Source organism: Cavia porcellus, unplaced genomic scaffold, assembly GCF_034190915.1.
Source record: "Cavia porcellus strain 051 isolate PalLab524CR breed Dunkin Hartley unplaced genomic scaffold, mCavPor4.1 scaffold_26, whole genome shotgun sequence".
In the NCBI taxonomy this organism is placed as follows: Eukaryota; Metazoa; Chordata; class Mammalia; order Rodentia; family Caviidae; genus Cavia; species Cavia porcellus.
This window is the reverse complement of record NW_026947509.1, coordinates 4546719-4565820: the sequence shown is the minus strand read 5'-3', so window position 1 is coordinate 4565820 and position 19102 is coordinate 4546719. Positions and strand designations below refer to the sequence as shown.

General features: G+C 55.9%; 1 protein-coding gene across 5 annotated transcripts in view; it reads right to left on the bottom strand.

Moving 5' to 3' along the window:
* The window catches only part of Tp53bp2 (tumor protein p53 binding protein 2), a 37335-nt gene that overhangs the window by 9792 nt on the left and 8441 nt on the right, over positions 1 to 19102 (bottom strand). The window contains exons 1-13 of one of the 5 annotated variants that reach the window (XM_013157555.3): positions 16937 to 17107; positions 14413 to 14560; positions 11147 to 11260; positions 7903 to 7985; positions 7391 to 7492; positions 5907 to 6081; positions 4943 to 5124; positions 4460 to 4624; positions 4076 to 4304; positions 2911 to 3003; positions 2473 to 2621; positions 1276 to 1738; positions 311 to 1107 (exon numbers count right to left, since the gene is read on the bottom strand). In XM_013157555.3, the coding sequence (XP_013013009.1) occupies positions 311 to 1107; positions 1276 to 1738; positions 2473 to 2621; positions 2911 to 3003; positions 4076 to 4304; positions 4460 to 4624; positions 4943 to 5124; positions 5907 to 6081; positions 7391 to 7492; positions 7903 to 7985; positions 11147 to 11260; positions 14413 to 14560; positions 16937 to 17107 (2871 nt within the window). Of the gene's footprint in view, positions 1 to 310; positions 1108 to 1275; positions 1739 to 2472; positions 2622 to 2910; positions 3004 to 4075; positions 4305 to 4459; positions 4625 to 4942; positions 5125 to 5906; positions 6082 to 7390; positions 7493 to 7902; positions 7986 to 11146; positions 11261 to 14412; positions 14561 to 16483; positions 16883 to 16936; positions 17108 to 19102 lie in introns of those variants that run through there. The other 4 variants (XM_063236668.1, XM_023566987.2, XM_003474278.5 and 1 more) reach the window with 4 other exon arrangements.

The window sequence follows — 19102 nt, the reverse complement described above, 5'->3', positions numbered from 1 at the left end:
ATGAGAACGTGAGGGTCTCAGACTCCAGGGACCTCCCTTCTCCTAAACATCCTGAGCTTCTGTTTTGTTCTAGCTGTTTTCTGAGACACGGACTCACTCTGCAGCCTCGGCTGGTCTTGGCCTCCCAGCCTTCCTATCTCGGCCTTCTGTGTGCTCACCACTATACCCTGGTTCCACATACACTGTCACGTTTCTAAGATCAACCCTATGCCAAGATAAAATAAAGGGCAAACAGCAGGACAAGGCCAGGACCCGGAAAGAGAGCGACAAGGCACAGATGTGGTGTGGCTGGTGACCAAGGGGCACTCACGGGAGGCAGAGCACCCTGGCCTGTGACCTCCGGGGGGCGCATGCTGGCAGGGTCTTCTCCAGGTACCTCAGGCTCCCCAGAAGGGTAGGGCGGTGGGGGGTACGGAGGGTACTCTTCCAGGTATACCTCCAGCAGGTGGGGAGGCTCTGCGTGGGGCTCCTCTGCGGCACCCTGGGGACCCGGGCTACTGCCCGAGGTCCCTTCAGGTACAATGTCGAGGCCTGGGAGAGGAGCAGGCCTTTCACTGTCCTCTGCCCTGGTGGGCCCTGTGACCTCTGGGGACAGTGGCTCGGCAGTGGGGGCAGCCTCCTCCTCGGGCTCCACGAGCAGGTAGGGGTTGGGGATGGGGATGTCCCCAGGGCTTTCCGCATCAGGAGGTGGGGGTGCGGGCGCCTTGCAGGTGTGCGAGGGCACCGAGATGGTCTCCATGGCAGCGAGCGTGGTCCTCTGGTACAACAGCTTCTGGATGTTGGGTCCATTGGGCCCCTCAGGCTCCGTGATGGAGCTGCGCTTCTTCAGTGGCCGAGGCGCGTTGGACAGCTTCTTGCGCAGGGCCTCCAGGTCGGCGTCGCTCTGGTTCCGGTAGGGGTGGGACAGGAAGGGCAGCAGCTTGGTGGGGCTGAGTGGGCGCGGGATGCGCTCATTCTCCTGGCTCTCCTGGGCCGAGGACACTAACTCTGCCTCGGGCTCTGGGCTGCTCAGTGGTCCCTGGCCACTGCTGTACACGTTCTCGGGCTGCTGCTGCTGCTGCTGCTGCTGCAGGTTCTGGGCCGCAGCAAGCACGGGCTTGCCGTACACTAACCAGAAAAAGAAAACAACAACAAAATCATAGTTAGCACTGCTAACTGTGGGCTCAAGAGGTTTCCCCTGAACCACAGGAGCCACCGCTAAGCCTTGGGATGGTGCTGTTGGAACAGGAGGGGCCGGGTACCCTGCTGTCCCCACCGCAGGTGGCGGGGGCTCACCGCTGGCAAAGTGTGGGCCTCGGGGCTGCGTCTTGGTCATCGCGCTCTGCACAGCCTGCTGGAAGTTCTTTCCCGGCGCCGGGTGCTGTGTGTACATAGAGTAGATGGAGCTCGCTGCCACTGTCTGGGGCTTCCTGAAGGCCGGCAGGGCAGCCTCTTTGGGAGGCTGGGGCGTAAAGGGCCGGACCGCAGCGGCGGGCGGATTCTCCTGCTTAGGTCCCACCGACAGGCCATGGTCATGGCCACCTGAAGGCACACCAGGGGATAGCACGGCCCTCGGCTGAGGCCCTGCGGGTTTGGGCTTATGGCTCATGGCCGGCACTGCTGCTGGCAACTGCTGAAGGGTTCCATCCAGCTTGGCGTCAGATTGCGATGGCCCGGCTTGTCCAAAATAAGGCAGGTTAATCTGCTTCGGTTTTGTAGGAACCGGAGGTGGCACTTTAGCCACGTTCTTGTTTGCAGCCTATAACACACACACACACACACACACACACACGGTAGTTAGGGTACTGTATGCTGGGCAGCCAGGGTTAACCCCACCTCACAAGCATAAGTGCACCCTATAAAACGTTCGCCCTGAGGGCTGGGGATTTAGCTCAGTGGCATAAGCACCTGCCTTGCAAGCAGGCAGTCGTGAGTTCGATCCCTGGTACCGATAAAAATGAAAAAGACAAAAAAAAAAAAAAAAAGAGAGAAAACGTTCGCCCTGTTTCTTCATCTCTTACTGGATCTCACCTAACAGAGGCTTCAGGAATAGGACAGGCTCCTCCCAGACCATCTGATCCACCCTGCCTCCTGTTTGGGCATGGTAATTGCCACTTGAAAACACCCTGCTGCTGACCTGCACATTCACAGATGGCCTCCCTCCACGGCAGCCACCTCATTTACGAGCCTTGCACTGCCTCGGCCACCACCATCAACACTACCTAACCGGAGTGGTCACAGCAACCTGCTTATCCACCAGTTTGACACAAGCCCAGCCCCGGACTTCATAGAAGTCAGATACCTGAGCAGCACGAAGCCTCTGCTCTTCACGCATGTACACTCTTGGAATCACACGACACACAGCCTGGACACAAATGCACGGGTCCCTCTCCCAGCAGCAGAGAGCTGCCGGACCCAATCCTCCAGTCCCTGAACCTCTGCTGCTCTCTGACCTCTCCCCACACCGCACACCCCACCAGGTGGGCGCCGCACCTGGGCATCCCGCAAGATGTCCTCGCTGCTCTGGTTTTTCCGCAGTGTGCCAAAGCCCGGAGGGATGGCGCCCTGGTCCACCGTGTCAAACATGGAGAACGGCCGCACCTTCTTCTCCTTGTCTCTCAGCGAAACCTCCCCGTCGTCAGCTGAGGACAGGAAGCGATCACAGCGAGCTCAAGCAGCCAGAAGGAAGCTGCTTCTCCCCCAGGAGCCACCCGCTAAGCCCCGCCCCCTGCTCTGATGCTGGGCTGGTAACACCGCCATGGTGACCTCAGGTCAGTCAAAGTGTCCTGAAGTCAACTAAATGCTGTTGACCACTAGGAGCTGTCTCCAGGTGCCACACACTAGAAAATGACCCACCTAGGAAAGGAGACGCAGTTCCCACCCTTTGGGTGATCAGAAGGCAGAGTCCAGGAGCTGCAGGTATAACCTCACCTTGGTCAGGGGCCGGCCTAGCACCCTGAGGCATGGAGAACAGGTCTGCGCCTGAGGGGGTCCAGTCGGGGACAGCAGGAGGGGCTTTCGGGCCTAGAGTACAGAGAGGCGGTGTCTACACCTCAGTAAAGTATGCTTGTGACGCTTCTGGGGTTCACTTGCTACTAATACTTTCATCTCTTCACAACAGCTTTGAATGCACACTCACAGCTGCCTGGGACGTGTATTCAGCCTACACTGAAGAGAACTCTGTATTTCTCATTTGGGGCTCTCCTGCTGCACCTCCAGCAACTGAAGCATCTGCAGGAGTCAGCGAGGCCTGGCTCCTCCTCCCGGTAACAAAACCTCATGGGTGACCACAGCACACCTGCCACGCAGTGGGGCCGAGCCAGAGATGCCACTGCCCACAGTGCCCGGGTGACCTGTGCCTACACAAAGGCCCTTGGGTACTCGATGCCCATTTGCAACCTCAGCCTCCTCGAAGCAGGGTTTGCAGGTTTTTACCCTGGTGTTTAAATGTGAGGTAGTGTGGCTTTGCTTTTTTCCTTCTAGAATTAGAATAAACAGAGCCAGACGATGCGGCTCTGCTTCCTCCCAGTGCAGTGACGCTTGTTACCCTCCACTCAGAACTGGGCGCAGAGGGTTTGGATGGGCCACTGTTGGAGAGGCTCCGGACCCTGCACTTCCTGTCTCCTTCCAAACAAAACCCTGCCGCACGTCCATACATGTGCTACACAGGACACAGTGTTACGGCTCTTTTCACCCTGAAACTCTAGGATGTACTTACAACTCTGTTCTAAAAACTACCAGTGGGTGATCAATCACACATGCACACACAGGTCATTGACAGAACAGCCATCGTCCCCTTCCATAAGGACAGCACAACTGTTCCTACAAATGGGGTTTTCATGTGAAAACAAAGGCTCTCGAGTTACTGACATCAGACCACAGCTCCTACCTAACAAGAAGCGACTTTTCAAAGTACCTGTTAGATTTGCAGAGTATTACATTTCATTTTCTGAAAAGAATTTATATTCAGGGTTTTTTAAAAACTTACCAGACAATATAAAGAGAATCTTAGATTTCAAACATGAATAAGAACACGGATCAATTTTGTCTCTAACTCTGACTTGGGGGACGGGGCGAGACGCCGCAGCGCTGTCACCTTTGGCTTGCAGTGCAGCTGCGGTCCTCATGTTGGGCAGGGTCTGCATCTTTGCTGGCCCCTCCAGGGCCTGCACGGTCAGGGGACCATCGAGCGGCGCCGGCTTCACCAGCAGCTCTGGCCTCGGCGGCATCCGAGGCATGGTAGACGACTGGATGTAGGGGCCCACGGCAGCCACACGGCTGGGGGTAGACGCTGGTGGCTGGGTGAGATTCCCATCGGGCGAAAGCTGGGGGAAAAAGCCCAGGGCCATGAGTGCCGGTGCCCATCGCAGATGCCAGGAGCCCCGGCCCACACTCGGTCCCAAGGTGGGGCGCACAGGGCGCTGGGGGAGCCTGACAGCAGGGCCGCCTGCCTGCCCGCCCGCCCGCCTGCCAGCCTCACCGGCAGGTTCTCCTTCTGCTGCAGCGCTGCCTTCTTTTTCCACAGCCGGTCTCGCAGCTCGCTGACTCGCCGGTCCATGACGGCCACCTCGGAGTTGCGCTTGTTCAGACATTCCCTCTGCTGCTGCAGCCTGGCGTTCTGCTCCTGGTTCAGCTTGTTCCTCAGCTGCAGCAGCAGAGGGGCCGGACTAAGTGGCCGAGGACACAGCAGGAGGAGGAACCTGTCCCTGGCAGGCCACCACGTGGTTGGGTGTGGCCGGTCCCTAAAACTGTGAGGTCCTGCCACACACCGCGCTCTGGGTTAGAATTAAGGGACATCTGTGCTGGCTGCAGTTGTGCCTGTTTCCTGTCTGAGGTGCCATCAGGTTTATTCTGGTCCTCTGGGACAATGCCACCCACCCCATCCTCCCAGGAAGAGCAGCTGTGGCCAGGCACTTCTTGCCACCCCAGCTCCCCAGACTGCCCCCCACCCCTCCACACGCACCTGCAGTTCCTTGTACAGCCGGTCCAGCTCGGCCACCGCAGACTGGCTGTCATGGTGGCCATCAATCCTGCCACTCCTCAGCATCTCCAGCTGCCTCGTGAGCTCCTCAACTTTGGACACAGCCAGGACCAGCTCCCTCTGCTTCTGCTGGAATAAACTATTCATCTGCTCAATTTCCTCCACTGCAACAGGAGAGAGAACAGAAGAGAAGAATAGAGGTGGATGCCTTCCCGGAACCAGGCACTCCTGACCAGTGGAGAAACCTTTCAGAACAGCCTGGACCCAAACTCAGCCTTTCAGAAGCATCTGAAAGGAACCTGGACATCGCTAAATGTCAGGGCAGCATCTGGAGGAGCTGCAGGGTTTGCACAATGAACGTTATGAAACATTAAACTCCACATCTGAGAACAATGAACTTTTATTCTCAATTGTATAGTAATGGACTGAACTACTAAACTACTAAAATCCCATTTTAAAATGGTACTGTAATAGATGGAGCTGTTATATAAGACCTTTATCTTCACTAAATTCTTAATCAAAACTTAATTCAAGAGTTAAAAAAAGGATATTTCCAGGGTTAATTTGAAAAACCTACTGAAACAGTGCTAAACTTGCAACTTGCAACATTAAAACTGCATTAAACTGTGTTTCTTTCAAAAATTTCTGTTAGTCACCTATAAAAAGACTCATTTTCTAAACTGGGCCTGGCAGGACATGCCTGTAATCCCAGCACTCTGGAGGCTGAGGCAGGAGGATCCTTCCAAGTTTGAGACAAGCCTGGGCTACAAAGTGAGCTCAAGGCCACTTGAACTGCATAGCAGGACCTTGCCTCAAAAAGACAGAAAGATTCATCTTCTCAGCAGAAACTCACATAAACTCCCAAGAGTCTGGCATCCATGCAGCCCACAATCATACATCTTGTGTCCACTCATCCAGCGTCCACTCAGCCCGTGGCCCAGCTCACCCAGCCTCCCATTGCTCAGCCGCTTCTGCTCGACGTGGCCCTTAAGCGCCCGCACTTTCTTCAGCTTGGCTTCCTGGCTCTCAGCCAGCTCTCTCAGCCTCTTAAGCTTCTCCTGCTCAGCGGCCTGGTGCTGTTGACGCTGATCTTGCTGTTTCAAAAATTTTAAACGCTGCTCCTAAAGACGAAAACACGGAGGGCAGTCACTGCAGACCCTCGAGATGCAGGCCCTCCTCCACGTTGAGGAAGGAGCTCACACCCATGGGAGGCAGTGTGTGAGGCTGTTGGTGTGTGAGAAGGGACCCAAATCCAGGCCAGACCCAAGCTCAGCCTGGGGTGACCCATGAAGTGGCTCAGACCAGGAGGGGGTCCAGCCCCACAGCAAGGCCTCCACGGTCTCCGCTCAGCCACACCACAGACCACTGCAGCCAAGTTATGGAAACTGTAGCTTTCACACTAAGATGCTGACTGCAACTAGGAGCAGAGTCACAAACCTACAACCAGAAGCGAACATGGGTGAGCATGCCCACCACTCAGTGTCATGGACGCCATGCAGCCAGAGGCCCGGCTGGCCAACCCCATCCTGTGGGACTCTTTTTTGCAGCCCATGCCAGCGCCGCTCTGCCTCCTGAGTCAGAAGGCAGAGGCTCTTGGACAGCTCGAGGACTCTCCAGCCACGGGAAACCACTGGGTGTCATCCCAGCGGCAAGGGACAGCGCTCACTGCAGCATAGGTGCTGGCACACACGGCCCAGGACGGGTCCCCTGGCTGTTCCTGTGGGGGTGTTGCTGGTGCATGGCTGCCCACGGAAAGAGCTAGGAGCTGCCATTGAGGCCACGCAGCACTTGGAGAAGCACAGGCTGGTGGCGGCTGGCTGACAGCAGACTCTGCCAGGACTCCAGGCAAAGATGCAAACTGGCTTTGACAGGAACCAGGAGGATTCTGGTAAGGGCCTTCCTGACTCACAGCCAGGCACAGGGCAGCTTTGTGGGTAAAAAGTGTCCCCCATAAGGCAGTAGCCTGCAGCTGGTCATGAGGAGCACAGGGACAGTGTTAGGTCAGTAAGCCTTAGAGTCGCTCCAGCTGCAGCCCAGTGGGGCCCCACAGACAGAGCAAGGGGCTCCTAAGACTTCTGGTTCATCCACCCCGGCTGCAGGGTCAATGGGAATCACATTCAGGGGTCAGGCTGGCTGCTGTGGCTTTTCCAGCTACTCAGGGGCTGAGGCAGGAGGGTCACTGAACCAAGAGTCTGAGGCCAGCCTGGGCAACACAACAAGGCATGCACTACAACCCTCCAAAGGTGGGCAAAGACCTTGAGTGAGTGGAATGACACAGGCATCCTGCACAATGCCAAGGCAAGGGGAAGCAAGTGCCAGGCACAGGGGAGGTGAGGGCCAGTGACAGCCCTCCTCCATAAGGGGCTGGCTCAGGCACAGGTGATGGCAGACAGCTTCGCATAGGTGCTGGCCACGGGGAACAGACACTACCTTGGTGGCCAGCATCTGCTGCTGGGCCTCGATCTGCTGCTGCTGGCGAGATGCCATCTCCTGGAGCTCAGCAAGCGTCAGGTCCACGCGGGCACCGTTTACCTGCAGCGGAGACACCCGAGCTCTAGCCTACTGCATTACGCAGCAGCCAGCGCAGCCACAGGGGCTGAGGCAGCCTGGGCAGCACAGCCAGACACTATCTCAAATTTGGCCACTTTCCTTCCTGCAAGTGATTATAGCAGCCAATGAATTCGCTAAAAAGATACTAGGACCTCTCTGACATACTTTGTTGTTGGCTGGTGATACATTCAGCATCTGAATTCTTACACTCTTCTTCCTGTGGATGTCACTAAAAGTGACAATTTATAACAACCTCTGGGGGTCGGATACAATGTATACAGCCCCCAACCTTTGGGGCCGGATACAAAGATACAGCTCAAGGTGCCGGAGAGATGTAAGGTCACAGAGCAGCCACCTGGCTAGGGCAGCCGGCAGACAGAAGGGACACTCACTCCGTTCTCCTTTCTCCGGGGCTCTGCAGGGACTTTCACACCATTTCTTCTCAGACCTGGATCCTGAGGCCGCAGGCCACTCACTAAGCACAGACATGAGAGAAGGGGACGTTAATCCCAGAGCCAAGGGCCTGCACTGCTCCCGCGTGAGTTTTGTCCTCACTGTGTGAGCTCGGCATGAATGGGCACCCAACCTGCTCCAAACTGTGATGGGCTTGGGTGCAGGGTAGAGACAAGTCGGCCCCAGAGCACCCCAGACCCCAAGTCCACTGAGAAGGTGCTGAGCTGCCTGCCTGCAAAACAAACACCCTCGCACTGCAGCTTTCATGCCATTCGCCAGTGTCCTAGTTCTGTGCTGCTCAGGAGTGAAACCAGGGAGCCTCACAAAAAGCAGTAACTGAAATCAAGCCCGCCAGCCCTCACAGTCATCTTGACTGTCCAACACCTGCACAGGACCAGGAGAACAAGCGTTCTGCAGTCAGTCTCCAGCACGCTTTGAGGCACTTGCTTCCATCTTCCTCTCGGGAAGAAAACTACCTGAAAGCACTGAGCGTTTCGATTTTTTGGCAAAAATAATTTTCTCAGTCCCATTTAATGCATCAGAAAAAGAAAGTATTAATTTAAATCAATATAATATAAAAAATATCAACATAGATCTTCTAAAATAAACTCCATAATTGTAATCCCAGAAATCAGAAAATTACCTCCTAAATGTCTGTTGTGCTGCCGAGAAGCACTACAAATCTCCGTGTCAATAAAATCATAAGTGTATCTCCCCTTAGAGCAAGACGTAACACTTACACTCAACTGTCACAGCATAAGTGTATTTTCACTTTTATTTTTATTTTCTGCAATACTGGGGATTGAAGCCAGGGCTTTGCACGAGCTAGGTAAGGGCTCCATCACAGAGCTGCAACCGTGGCCCATATTTTTTGTTTTGCTTTGCTTTTTTGTTCTTTTGAGACAGGGTCTCATTCTGTAGTTCAGCCTAGCCTTGAACTCACTACAGTGTAGCCCAGGTTGGCCTTGAAATTCTTGTGTATTCCAGCCTTAGCCTCCCGAGTATAGGGATTATAGGAGTGCCCCATCGCACCCGGCCTCCCGGCCCCTATTATTAAAAAAAAAGTACATGGACACAGTGGTCAAGCTACTGATGAGGTCCAGCCAGGAGACTCACAAGTTCAAAGCCAGCCCGGCCAATTCAGGAAGATCCTACCTCAAAATAAGAAGGGCTGGGAATGTGTCTCAGCGGGAGCGCACCATGAGTCCAATCCCCAGGGATCAGAACAGAACAGCACGGCTCAGACTGGGCACAGGGGTGCACACCCATAATGCTAGCAACTCAGGACACTGAGGCAGGAGGGATTCTGAGATCAAGCCCAGCAAGGGCAGCGTATTAATACCTCACCTCAAAAAAGTAAAAACCTTAAATCTTGCTGAATTCTCTAGTGAAATAGCTCAGGTAATGTCATGATTACTTCTGTAAAAAAAAAAAAAATCTTGCTTCTTTGCTGCCTCAAAGAGAGAACACTTAACTAGTTTCCCCTTAATGCAACAGTTACGTAACTGTAATAAAATGCAAGCACCTTAGAAATAATTTGATGCGCATGTGTGTCACAGTGCCAGTGAGATGGGCCCAAGGCCAGGGCACCACCTCCTGCCCCGCAGTCCTGGAGCCCAGCTCCGGGGAGCAGTGGTGCCATTCGTGGAAGAGGGCAGCACCTCGCTCTGCCCCATCCAAACACCATGTGGCTGGCATTCTGTGACAATGTGGCGGCATCTGTGAGATCACCTTACACTTCTCATGTCTCAGACACCTGAGGCCGAGCAGCTGCAGCTGGAGCCCAGTTAATCATTCACCAGGCCACACAGGGCAGGAAACCCAACAGCTGGGTAAGGAAGCACCAGTATAACAGGCTCAGGTGCAAACAGCTCCCAAGCATGAGAAGCAGACTTGGAGCACAGCATGGACTTGAAAACAAACTTACAGCACACTGGTGGCAGGGCCTGGAGCAGCCTGGGGTCACCGTGTCAAAGGTCATGGGACAATGGTATGGGAACCACAGGGGGATGCAGAGCATGAGGCCACCTCAGGCCACCTCTATCACCAACATTTTGACTCCCAGGACAACTGCCCTCGAGGCTTCCGAGAGCACCTCATAAATCTGCCTCTCCCTGGGCAGAGGTACCCACCTACAGCAGACCAGGAGCCGCGTGCCTGTGCTCCTACATCTGACCCCATGCTGGATGGGTCACCTTCTTCCTCCCTCCTGCCATCCTCACCCTGCTAAGATGTGGCCCCGGCTCCGTCACCCTCTGCACCACAGAGGGTCCCCTTGGGGACGACATTGCGCCCAGGAGCCCTCAAGGTCCTGAGGCCAGGCCACCCACTCAGGCCCGTTTCACACATACTCCACCCTGTAAACTCAAACGCTCTGGCTCTGCTCCTGACCAGTCTGCCCCCAGCCCACTGCCTCCCCCACACCCTCACTGCAGTTGTCATCTGCCCTGTCACCAGAGCTCCTGGGACTCCCTCCTCAAAGCGGAGCCGCCGCCCTGTCAACACCACCTTCCCTGTGCCACCGACAGACTTCACTGAGCCCTCCAGCCACACCCAGCACCGGGCTGTCCAGGTCTCCTCCCACAGCTGCCTGGGTTGAGGGCACCATGTGGACAAATGCCAGGGTCTCAAGGGATCCCTGGGGTAAGCAAGGCCCAAGTACCACACTCATGGGGTCCCTCCCCCCAGCTGAGCTCGAGGCTTCCTGCCACCTCCATTTTGGCCAGCCCGCCCTGCACCCCACTTCTGTCATGGGCAGCTCTGCAGACTTCACCCCACCTTGGGAACTCGCACCCCCAGAATGCACAGGAACTGCAGGCCACCATACTCCTGTCCTGCTAGCGTCCGGGCTTCTGTCATCCAGGGGCTCTGGCAGGGTGGTGGAGCCCCCAGAGACCTGGTCCTCCTGCTCTTACGGCTGTAATTTCCAGTCCTTCCCTCTCTGTAAAACCCTGCCGCCAACTCCTGCCCTGGCTTCCCTCTGCACGACACCAGGCCTGTGGAGAGAACCACCCTGCCCCAGCCTCTGCCATGCCACTTCAGAGCATAGTCCCCCTCCATGCCTGCTCTCCCTCCCCACAGTCACCAGGAAAAGGGAAAGGCGCTGACACCTGTCCTGAGCCACACACTAGGACCACCTCCATCCACGCGCCTCAGGTGGCCTGGCCCATGCATATGACCCACCTACATCTCTGCTGGGTGGGCGCTCGTGACGGAGGAAGAAACGAACTTCATTCCGCTGACTTCCAAACCGCTGAAGAATGTCAAACATTCGCTCATTGTCAGCAACTGGACGTTCTGCAAGAAATGAGAAATCACATCACCTGCAGGAAGGAGAACCACCTCGGCCTGACGTGGGTCCCATGCTAGAGACAGAGGAGACACTTCACATCCTGCAGCGGGAGAAGAGGAAGTGGCTCCAATTTCCACAGCAACCGGTGTCAAGCCAGGCTGAGTCCAGGTAGAGGCAGTGTCCAGCGTCTCACCCAGCTCACGCCCTCCATGTCCAGGACCCCACGTGGGCTCCAGCTGAATCCACCATGCAGTGGGCTCCTCCTCACACACACTCAAAGAAAATATAACCAGCAACTCTCTAAACAGCATCCTGTTGTTTTTAGTAGTTTCTAATAACCTGGCAAACAAGTCTAAAAAGTCAGACTTATCCACTTGTGTTACACAAAAGGCTCCTAACTGCCAGGAAAGTGTCTGTCCCACACAACAGCCATGACACAGTGGGCGCTGTGTCCCTGTGAGTCCTCAAAAACCTTCCCAAACACAGGAACAGAAGTGGATATGAAAACCTAGCACACATGAGAAGGCAACCAAACTCCAGACCATGGCAACGTAATTCTTAGACGCGCCTGCTGAAAACCCAAGAAAACCAGAGTCTGACCAGGGATCAAAGACATCATCTCAGCACCTTAAATAAACAACATGGACAGAGACTGGACCAGGCACATGGCGGCCAGCTCTGCCCACTGAACCCAGCCTGCCCAAGGCACACACGGGGCCTGGCCCTCGGGTCCACAGGCAGAGAACCAGTCCCTCTCGAGCTGCAGAACCCTAAGGCATCCAGTGAGGAGAAGCTGCATACCTGGGGAGCTGCACCCCAGGGAAACGCTGAGGGGCCCCTCCATGCTACTATCACAAATGCAGGGTGGCATACACTGTCCTCAGAAGACATGGAGCAAAGCTAGGCTCACCTGAAACTACGGGTACTGGGAAGGCTGAGGCAGGAGGAAGTTCAAAGCCAGCCTAGGCAACTCAGCAAGACCTGAGTATCAGTCCCTTTCCCATCCCTGGGGCACCACAGCTGAACCCACAACTGAAAAGTAGAGGGGTTTAATTTAGCTCCCTCCAGAGAGCTCAATGCATGATCAGCAGCTCCAGGCAGGGGCATTGCGGCAGGAGCACTGTGTAGTTCTTGGCAGCCAGGAAATGCAACGGGAAGATGCTGGAGAACAAGGCCAGGGACCGGACGTGGACCCCAAGGCCCCTCTCTGTGACCCGCAGGGACACAGGCAGACGTGTGCACCTCAGCTCCTCTGGCCCCAAAGCCAGTCAAGCTGGCTTCACCCTAACTGCCACAGCTTGTCCTGGAGAGGCAGAAAGCAGGGAAGCTAATCCAGGTTCCCAGAGCTAAGAGGAAACAAGACGCAAAGCAACCCCAGCCCTGCAGGCTGCTCCAGCGACAGGGTCCAGGCCCTGGGGCAGCAGCGTGTGACAGTAGAACTCAAGTTGGCCTGTGCCCCAGAGGACATCAGGGGTCCCCAAGGCTCCAGTGCCCTCATCCTGTCCTGGTGTCCCGGGACACTGCAAATCGCTGCTCACATCACTCGTCCACAGCTCCCATGAGGGACAGACGCCTCGGCTGACACTGCTGCTTCCAGACACCTGAAGGCAGGGAACGCCCATCTCTGCAGCCCCAAATCACACACAATGCAGGCTTCCAAGGAGTGCAGGGCAGGGGAGGGGAGGCGAGGAGAGGGGAGGGGAAGAGAGGGGAGAAAGGAAGAGAAGGGAGAGTGGAGGGAGGGGAGAAGACGCTTCAACACTGCTGAATGAAACCACAGAAGACCCTGACAGCCTGGCGAAAGGATTTCCGTAGTGACACACAAAAGGCCTGAGATCCACAACAGTTTTCCAAATGCCTAAAAACCAAGATGAAAGGCAAGGACCAAAGGAAACCACAGTGAAGGATACTGAAAAACAAACTGAAAGCCTGACAGCAGTGGGGCTATGAGGTGGCCCAGGTGTTTTACATGCAGCTCGAACCTGCTGAACAGAAACCCAACCTGTACCACCAAGGAAAAGGTGAAAGAACAAAACCAGCAGGTGTTGTGGCACATGCATGTGATCCCAGCATGCGGGAGGCTGAGGCAGGAAGGCTGTCATGAGTTTGAGGCCAGCTTGGGCTACATCATGAGTTCAAGGCCAGCCTTAACTACACAGCGAAATCCTGCTGGAAAAAATGAAAAGGAAGAAAGAAAAGCCTACATGGCCAATTAAACAAATGAAAAGATGGGCACGTTCACATGTAATTTAAAAAAATACAAGTTTAAACAGAAGACCCTTTTCAGCTACCAGTTTAGCAGAAATCAAAATACTACTGTAATAGCTGTTAGTGGGGGCACTTTCAGGAATAAATGGAGAAGATGAGCTGGGGACGGATTCAGCAGCACACATCACAGTCCTCCAGCACAAACATTAACCAAAGAGCCTGTGGTGAGAAAGCCCCACACACACCTGGAGGAGCCCCAGCATTTATGGGCCAGGAGCAGAGTGAAGCCTTCATGACTAAAGGCCAGGTCACCTGCAGATGGGAAATGCCGTGACAGTTATGAATGATCAGGCAGATTCACAGTAGGGGCCTGAGAAGATGCACATGTTGTCCGATAACACAGAACTGCAGGACCCCGGCGAGGGAACAGCACAGTGACCACGGGAAGGAGGCCACCAGAAATGCTCAGGCATTCACTAACTCCTTCATAAAACAATCCCCAGCCCCCAGGCGCCCATGCTGGGGACGGGCAGAGGAGAAGCACAGGCTCTGCCCCGGAGCCCCTCGGACCTGCAGGCCTGGGGCCGAGGGGATGAAAGGGCAGCAAGCCAGCGAGCCCACAACACCCCAGGTGTGCACGTTTCGCAGAGGGTGAGAGCAGAGGCTGAGAAAGCGGCTTGCCTGGCTCAGAGTCCACAGAGCACCCCTGCTGCCTGTCCCGCAGGTCCCCACACCCACAGAAACCGAAGGGAAGCCTCCAACTTCCCATCCACAAGGCCCAACAGGCAAAACCGATCTCCAGCCAGACGCCCCTACAGCCTAGGAGCCAGTCTGGGCCTTTGTGTTTAACACCGCAGTGTCCTCCTCATGTTCCAGTGCATTTGGCAGAGCGCAGGACCCTCGTCTCTGTAGTGTACACACTGCCCCAGGGGCTGTGCCAGTCTCATACCCGAGCCGCGCCACACCTCGGCCAGGTGGCAGTCGCTCTCGCCAGTCTCCTTGCACAGCTCCACCAGGTCTCGGCCTGTGGTCTCGGGCGTGACGGGCACCTCTGTGAAGTGCTGCTCACTGTTGCTGAGGTACACGGTCAGGAACATCTGCAAACAGACACGCAGTCATGGCACGGCCATGGGGCCAGCCCAGCCAGGCCAGGGTCCCCATCCTCCCTGAGGCTCTGCAGAGCTCAGAACCCCAAGGCTTCACGCCAAGGGACATCGAATCCTCGTCTGCAGCTTTGTTCCGGCCATTTGCTGACCAAGTACTTCAGCAGTGCGTGCCAAACGCACACTACAAACTTGTCCCCAAATCCACCCTTTCCAGCACCAGGGACACGCACACAGACAGACGCATTCCCATAGCTCCCCGGATGGCACCCAGTGTGCAACACTTCCAGGCAGGGCTGCAAGAGGAGGCCACACAGTGGGGTGACCTTCGGCACCAGGGCTGGGCCGGCTGCTCCCCACCAAGAGCTCTCACAGGCTCACGACCCTGGCTCGGGGAAATCAAATCCTTACATCTGCTGCATACTCACCAGCCAAAAAAACTTTAAACCTAAAATATGGGGACCTGTGGGTGTCACACCCACTCTAAAGTACAAGATTTCATCATTAAGTAGAAATGGTGACCCCTTGTGCTAAAACTTACCTGACCTTTTATGTAAGTATTCAGGATAGCAGATAATTAAAACTCATTAAACATTTCCCCAAAACAGACACTGTCTCTTAAAAATAGTGCTACTAAAGAATCCACATTTTCCAGGCTCGGTATATAGCTGTGGTACATGTGCCAGGTAAGAACAAGGCCCGAGGTTCAATCCACAGCACCACTAATAACTAATAATAATTTACAGCTTTATACCTATTAAATTTCAAAAATATTCTGCTAATTCCCAATACCGAAGGTACTAAGTGCAACAGTAAGCAAATTTTTGGTGCTGATGCCACCTGGAGACCCACTGCATTCAATTTCATGAGTATCCACGCCACACAAGTCAGTGTGTCAGAAAAACAACAATGACACTTTGAAAGAGACACCCACTATGAGACTGATCCTCCAAAATAATTCTAATCAAAGGCATTCAAGGCCACAGGATATATGGGACACAGGCTTTAAAACAGAAGACCACACACTACACACTGGGGAAACTGGGATTTTACAACTCCAGAAAGAACAGAATGAGCAGGAGACACACTGCAGCCCCACACACAGGGACACACCTAGCGGCCAGGGGTCTGCCAGGGTTGTCCACCCTCCTGGCCAGCTTGGCCTCGTCTAAGAAGGCAGTGTGAGGTGCTCCTTGGGGGACAGTGGCACCACAGTAGGGCCGGTGACAGAAACTGGGCATCAGGGAGGGCCACAGGACGCAGTGGACAGAGGAAGTGCAGAGGGGACCTGACCTTTGCTAAAACCCACTCCCCTAAGGTACTGGGCACAGGGCCCCCAGCCATGAGAACATCAGTATCGTCCCGGAAGTCCAGAGGGTTAAGATCCAACACTGCTAGGCCAATGAATAAAACATGAAAGGAGGGGACTGAAGTTTCACAGCCTGAGCCAGGCTTTGGAGCTGATCCTCCCAGCCCTTCTGCATCCTGGAAAACTAAGGCACACACATACATAGTTGCAAGCCCTCTGTTAGAGAGAGGGGCCACTTAAAACTGCTACACTGAAACCAGAGTCCTGGCCACACCACTTCAAAAAACTAAAGATTAACTAGCTGGGGGGAAATCGAGAAACACACACCAGCCTTCCCAGCAGCGCCACCTCCCACCCACAGGATCTCCTCACAAACAGCAGCACTCTGGGGCCGCAGGTGTCCACTAAAGCACAGAGATCTCAGACTCCCTGCATGGGCACTACACGCCCAGAGTGCCAGCCTCTGCCAGGCCACTCTGCGACACACAGAGGCCCCCACCTTCCGAGCCGTCCCACAGAGCTGGCTGGAACATACCCTGGCTCTCAGGTGAACAGAGCGGGCATTGTTTTCTCTCTATAAAAGAAAAAGCCCCAGCGCCCCAATCTACCTGGCCACGGAGCGGCAGGTGGGTCAGGAACAGTTCTGCTCTCTGGTGTCTCCTCTGCCCACGAGTGTCCCCCTGCTTGGGATGGGACGGGATGAGATGGACCCAGAAACGCTCCCCAAACTGTGACTGAGCTCTGCTGAGTTTGGAAAAACCCGCAGCTGCTCACTTCAAAGTTCAGTCGCGAAGCAGAAGCGAAGGCAGTGTGGTGGCTCCTGTCTCTGCTCCTCCCCGGGACCACGAGCTCCCCAGGCTTCAGCAGGGCCCCGAAGTCCCTGAACAGGCCAGCAGTGTGACCCTGGCGCCGAGCCCAGGCCAGGTTCCAGTCTGAGCCAACTGCCTCTGGAAACCAGGCCTCCTCCCCTTCCCTCTCCTCCCCTTGCCTCTCCTCTGCTCTCAGAAACCTTCCCAGGGTGAGTCACCCACCTCCTCACACCACCATTAGTAAGTGCTCACCAGGTGACAACAGCCACAGCCCCGCCCACACCTGCTGCCAGCCCCAGCCTCCTCCGAGGAGCTCCGTAGACACTGGGCGAGCTCAGGCGGTTCCGGTTCCGAGATCCATGCTGCTGCTCTGCCCTGCTCGCCCCACCCCGCCCTGCGACAATGACGGCCACAATGACGCATGCAGGTGGCTCCTTCCTCTTCCTGCGTGTCTTACACAGGTGTCACCCTCTCTAACCCTCCCTACCCCGGCTCCCAGTGCCAGGCGTACACAGGGGCTCCTGTCCCACCCTCCACCTGCCACCTGCCACGCCGCACTATGCACTATCGGTACTTGGTTCTGTGACGCCAGGGATCCAGGGCTCTGTCCCCTGCTGGCTACTGTTTCGGGATGCAACAAGCACCAAGCGGACACACACATCCCTCGGCTGTGCTGCACTTCAGATGAGACACCAGCACACAGGGAGGTTAGTGACACCCCCCACCCGGGTCACACTGTAAAGCTGTGACTTCAGCCCGAGCTGACTTCCTCCAGGCCTGGGCTCAGCGAGGTGGGCCCTGGATGTGCCCTCCTCAAGGGCACCGGGCCACGCTCCCGGCTCCCAGCTCCCAGCTCCCAGCTTAGCCACCCACACGGTCCGGCCGGCTCCACCCACAGTACACCGCTTGTTTCCAGGACTCTCACAGGCTGAGACTCATAGCACACCCCGAAACCAGTGTGTCCTCACCTCTGGCTGGTCCTGGCATAGTCACCTGCCTCAGTCTCCACGCGTCTCTCTGCACAGCGCCTGGTGAGGCCACCCTGGGAGAGCACCAGCGCTGCCAGCACGCAGCCTCCAGCCTTCCCAGCCCCCATCTCCTCCTCCTCCCCACTGAGCACCCCAAAGGCCAGCTGGCTCAGCTGCACCCATCACAGGAAGGTGGACTGTGTGTCCACAGGCACCTTAGCCAGGAGCAACCTTCGAAGGAAACCAGGCAGGGGCTGGAAGCGAGCACAGAGCACCAGCAAGGGGAAGTCATCAACTGTCACCGCCAGCTGGGAAAGCCCTGCACAGGGAGCAGGCAGGGCCGCATCTCTGCCAACCCGGTCCTGCAGGGCCAGAGCCCGCTGAGGAGCAATGGGTGTTCCAGTGTCCGAGGCCCCCAGAGGGCAAGTGATGGCCGATACACGGCCATCGACCTAAGGGCTGCAGATGCTCAGTGAACCAAAGCCACTGAGCTGCACGTGGCAGAATGGCTGGTTCCACAGTGCAAGAATCACACTGCAGTTCAAAAGGTATCACAGGAGGCCTCTGAGCAGCGAGGCAACTGTGTCACCTGCAAAACCATCCTGGCTATTGTACAGCAGTGGCAGGACATTCAGGGAGACCAAGGAGGGGCAAAGCAAACGGAGCAGGGAAGAGATCCGAGTCTACAACACAGCCAAAAAGACACACCTGAGGAGCAGGACATGGGCTGGGACAGAGAAGGGGGCCTGCTCCCTAAGCTGGGGGGTGGGGGGGGTCCAGTTTAGTGAGAAGAGTAAGGAGGAGAAGGTTGGAGAAGGGCCCACAGGTCAAACTAAGTACATACCTATAACCCCAGTACTCAGGGAGGCTGAGGCAGGAGGACTCCAAGTTCCAGCCCAGGCTAGGCAATTCAGGCCCCTTGGTGAGAGCCTGTCTCAAAATTTTAAAAATTGTAAAAGGTTTGGGGTATAACTTAGTGTGAAAGCCCTGAGTTCAATTCCCCAAATGGACAAAACTTAAAAAAATAGAAAAGCCACAAGGCTAGGTGAGAGCAGCTGGGAACAGAGGGAAGCCCAGAGAGAAAGGATGGAGCCCTGTGGGCACCATGGCCCCGGGGCCAGAGCCCGAGAAGGTCCGCGCACGGGATGGGGGACAGGGTGATTGATGGCTGTGCCGCCATGATAACCCGGGGGACAAGGAGACCATGCGCCCCTCCTCCACACGGGCAGGGCAGGCAACAGAGCACAGGGAGGAGACCCAGCCCAGGCACAGTCTGGTTCTGTCTCAGATCCAAGGAGGAGCCACAGGCAGGAGGGACTGGAGCGGGGCAGACTCTGCTGGGGCAGAGGCCCTGCTGCTGCTGGCGCAGTGACCCTTCTCTCTCTTTCTCCACAGAGAAGGTGGCAGCAGCGGTGACAAAGGAGCCGCACTGGGCACAGTCACCCAGATC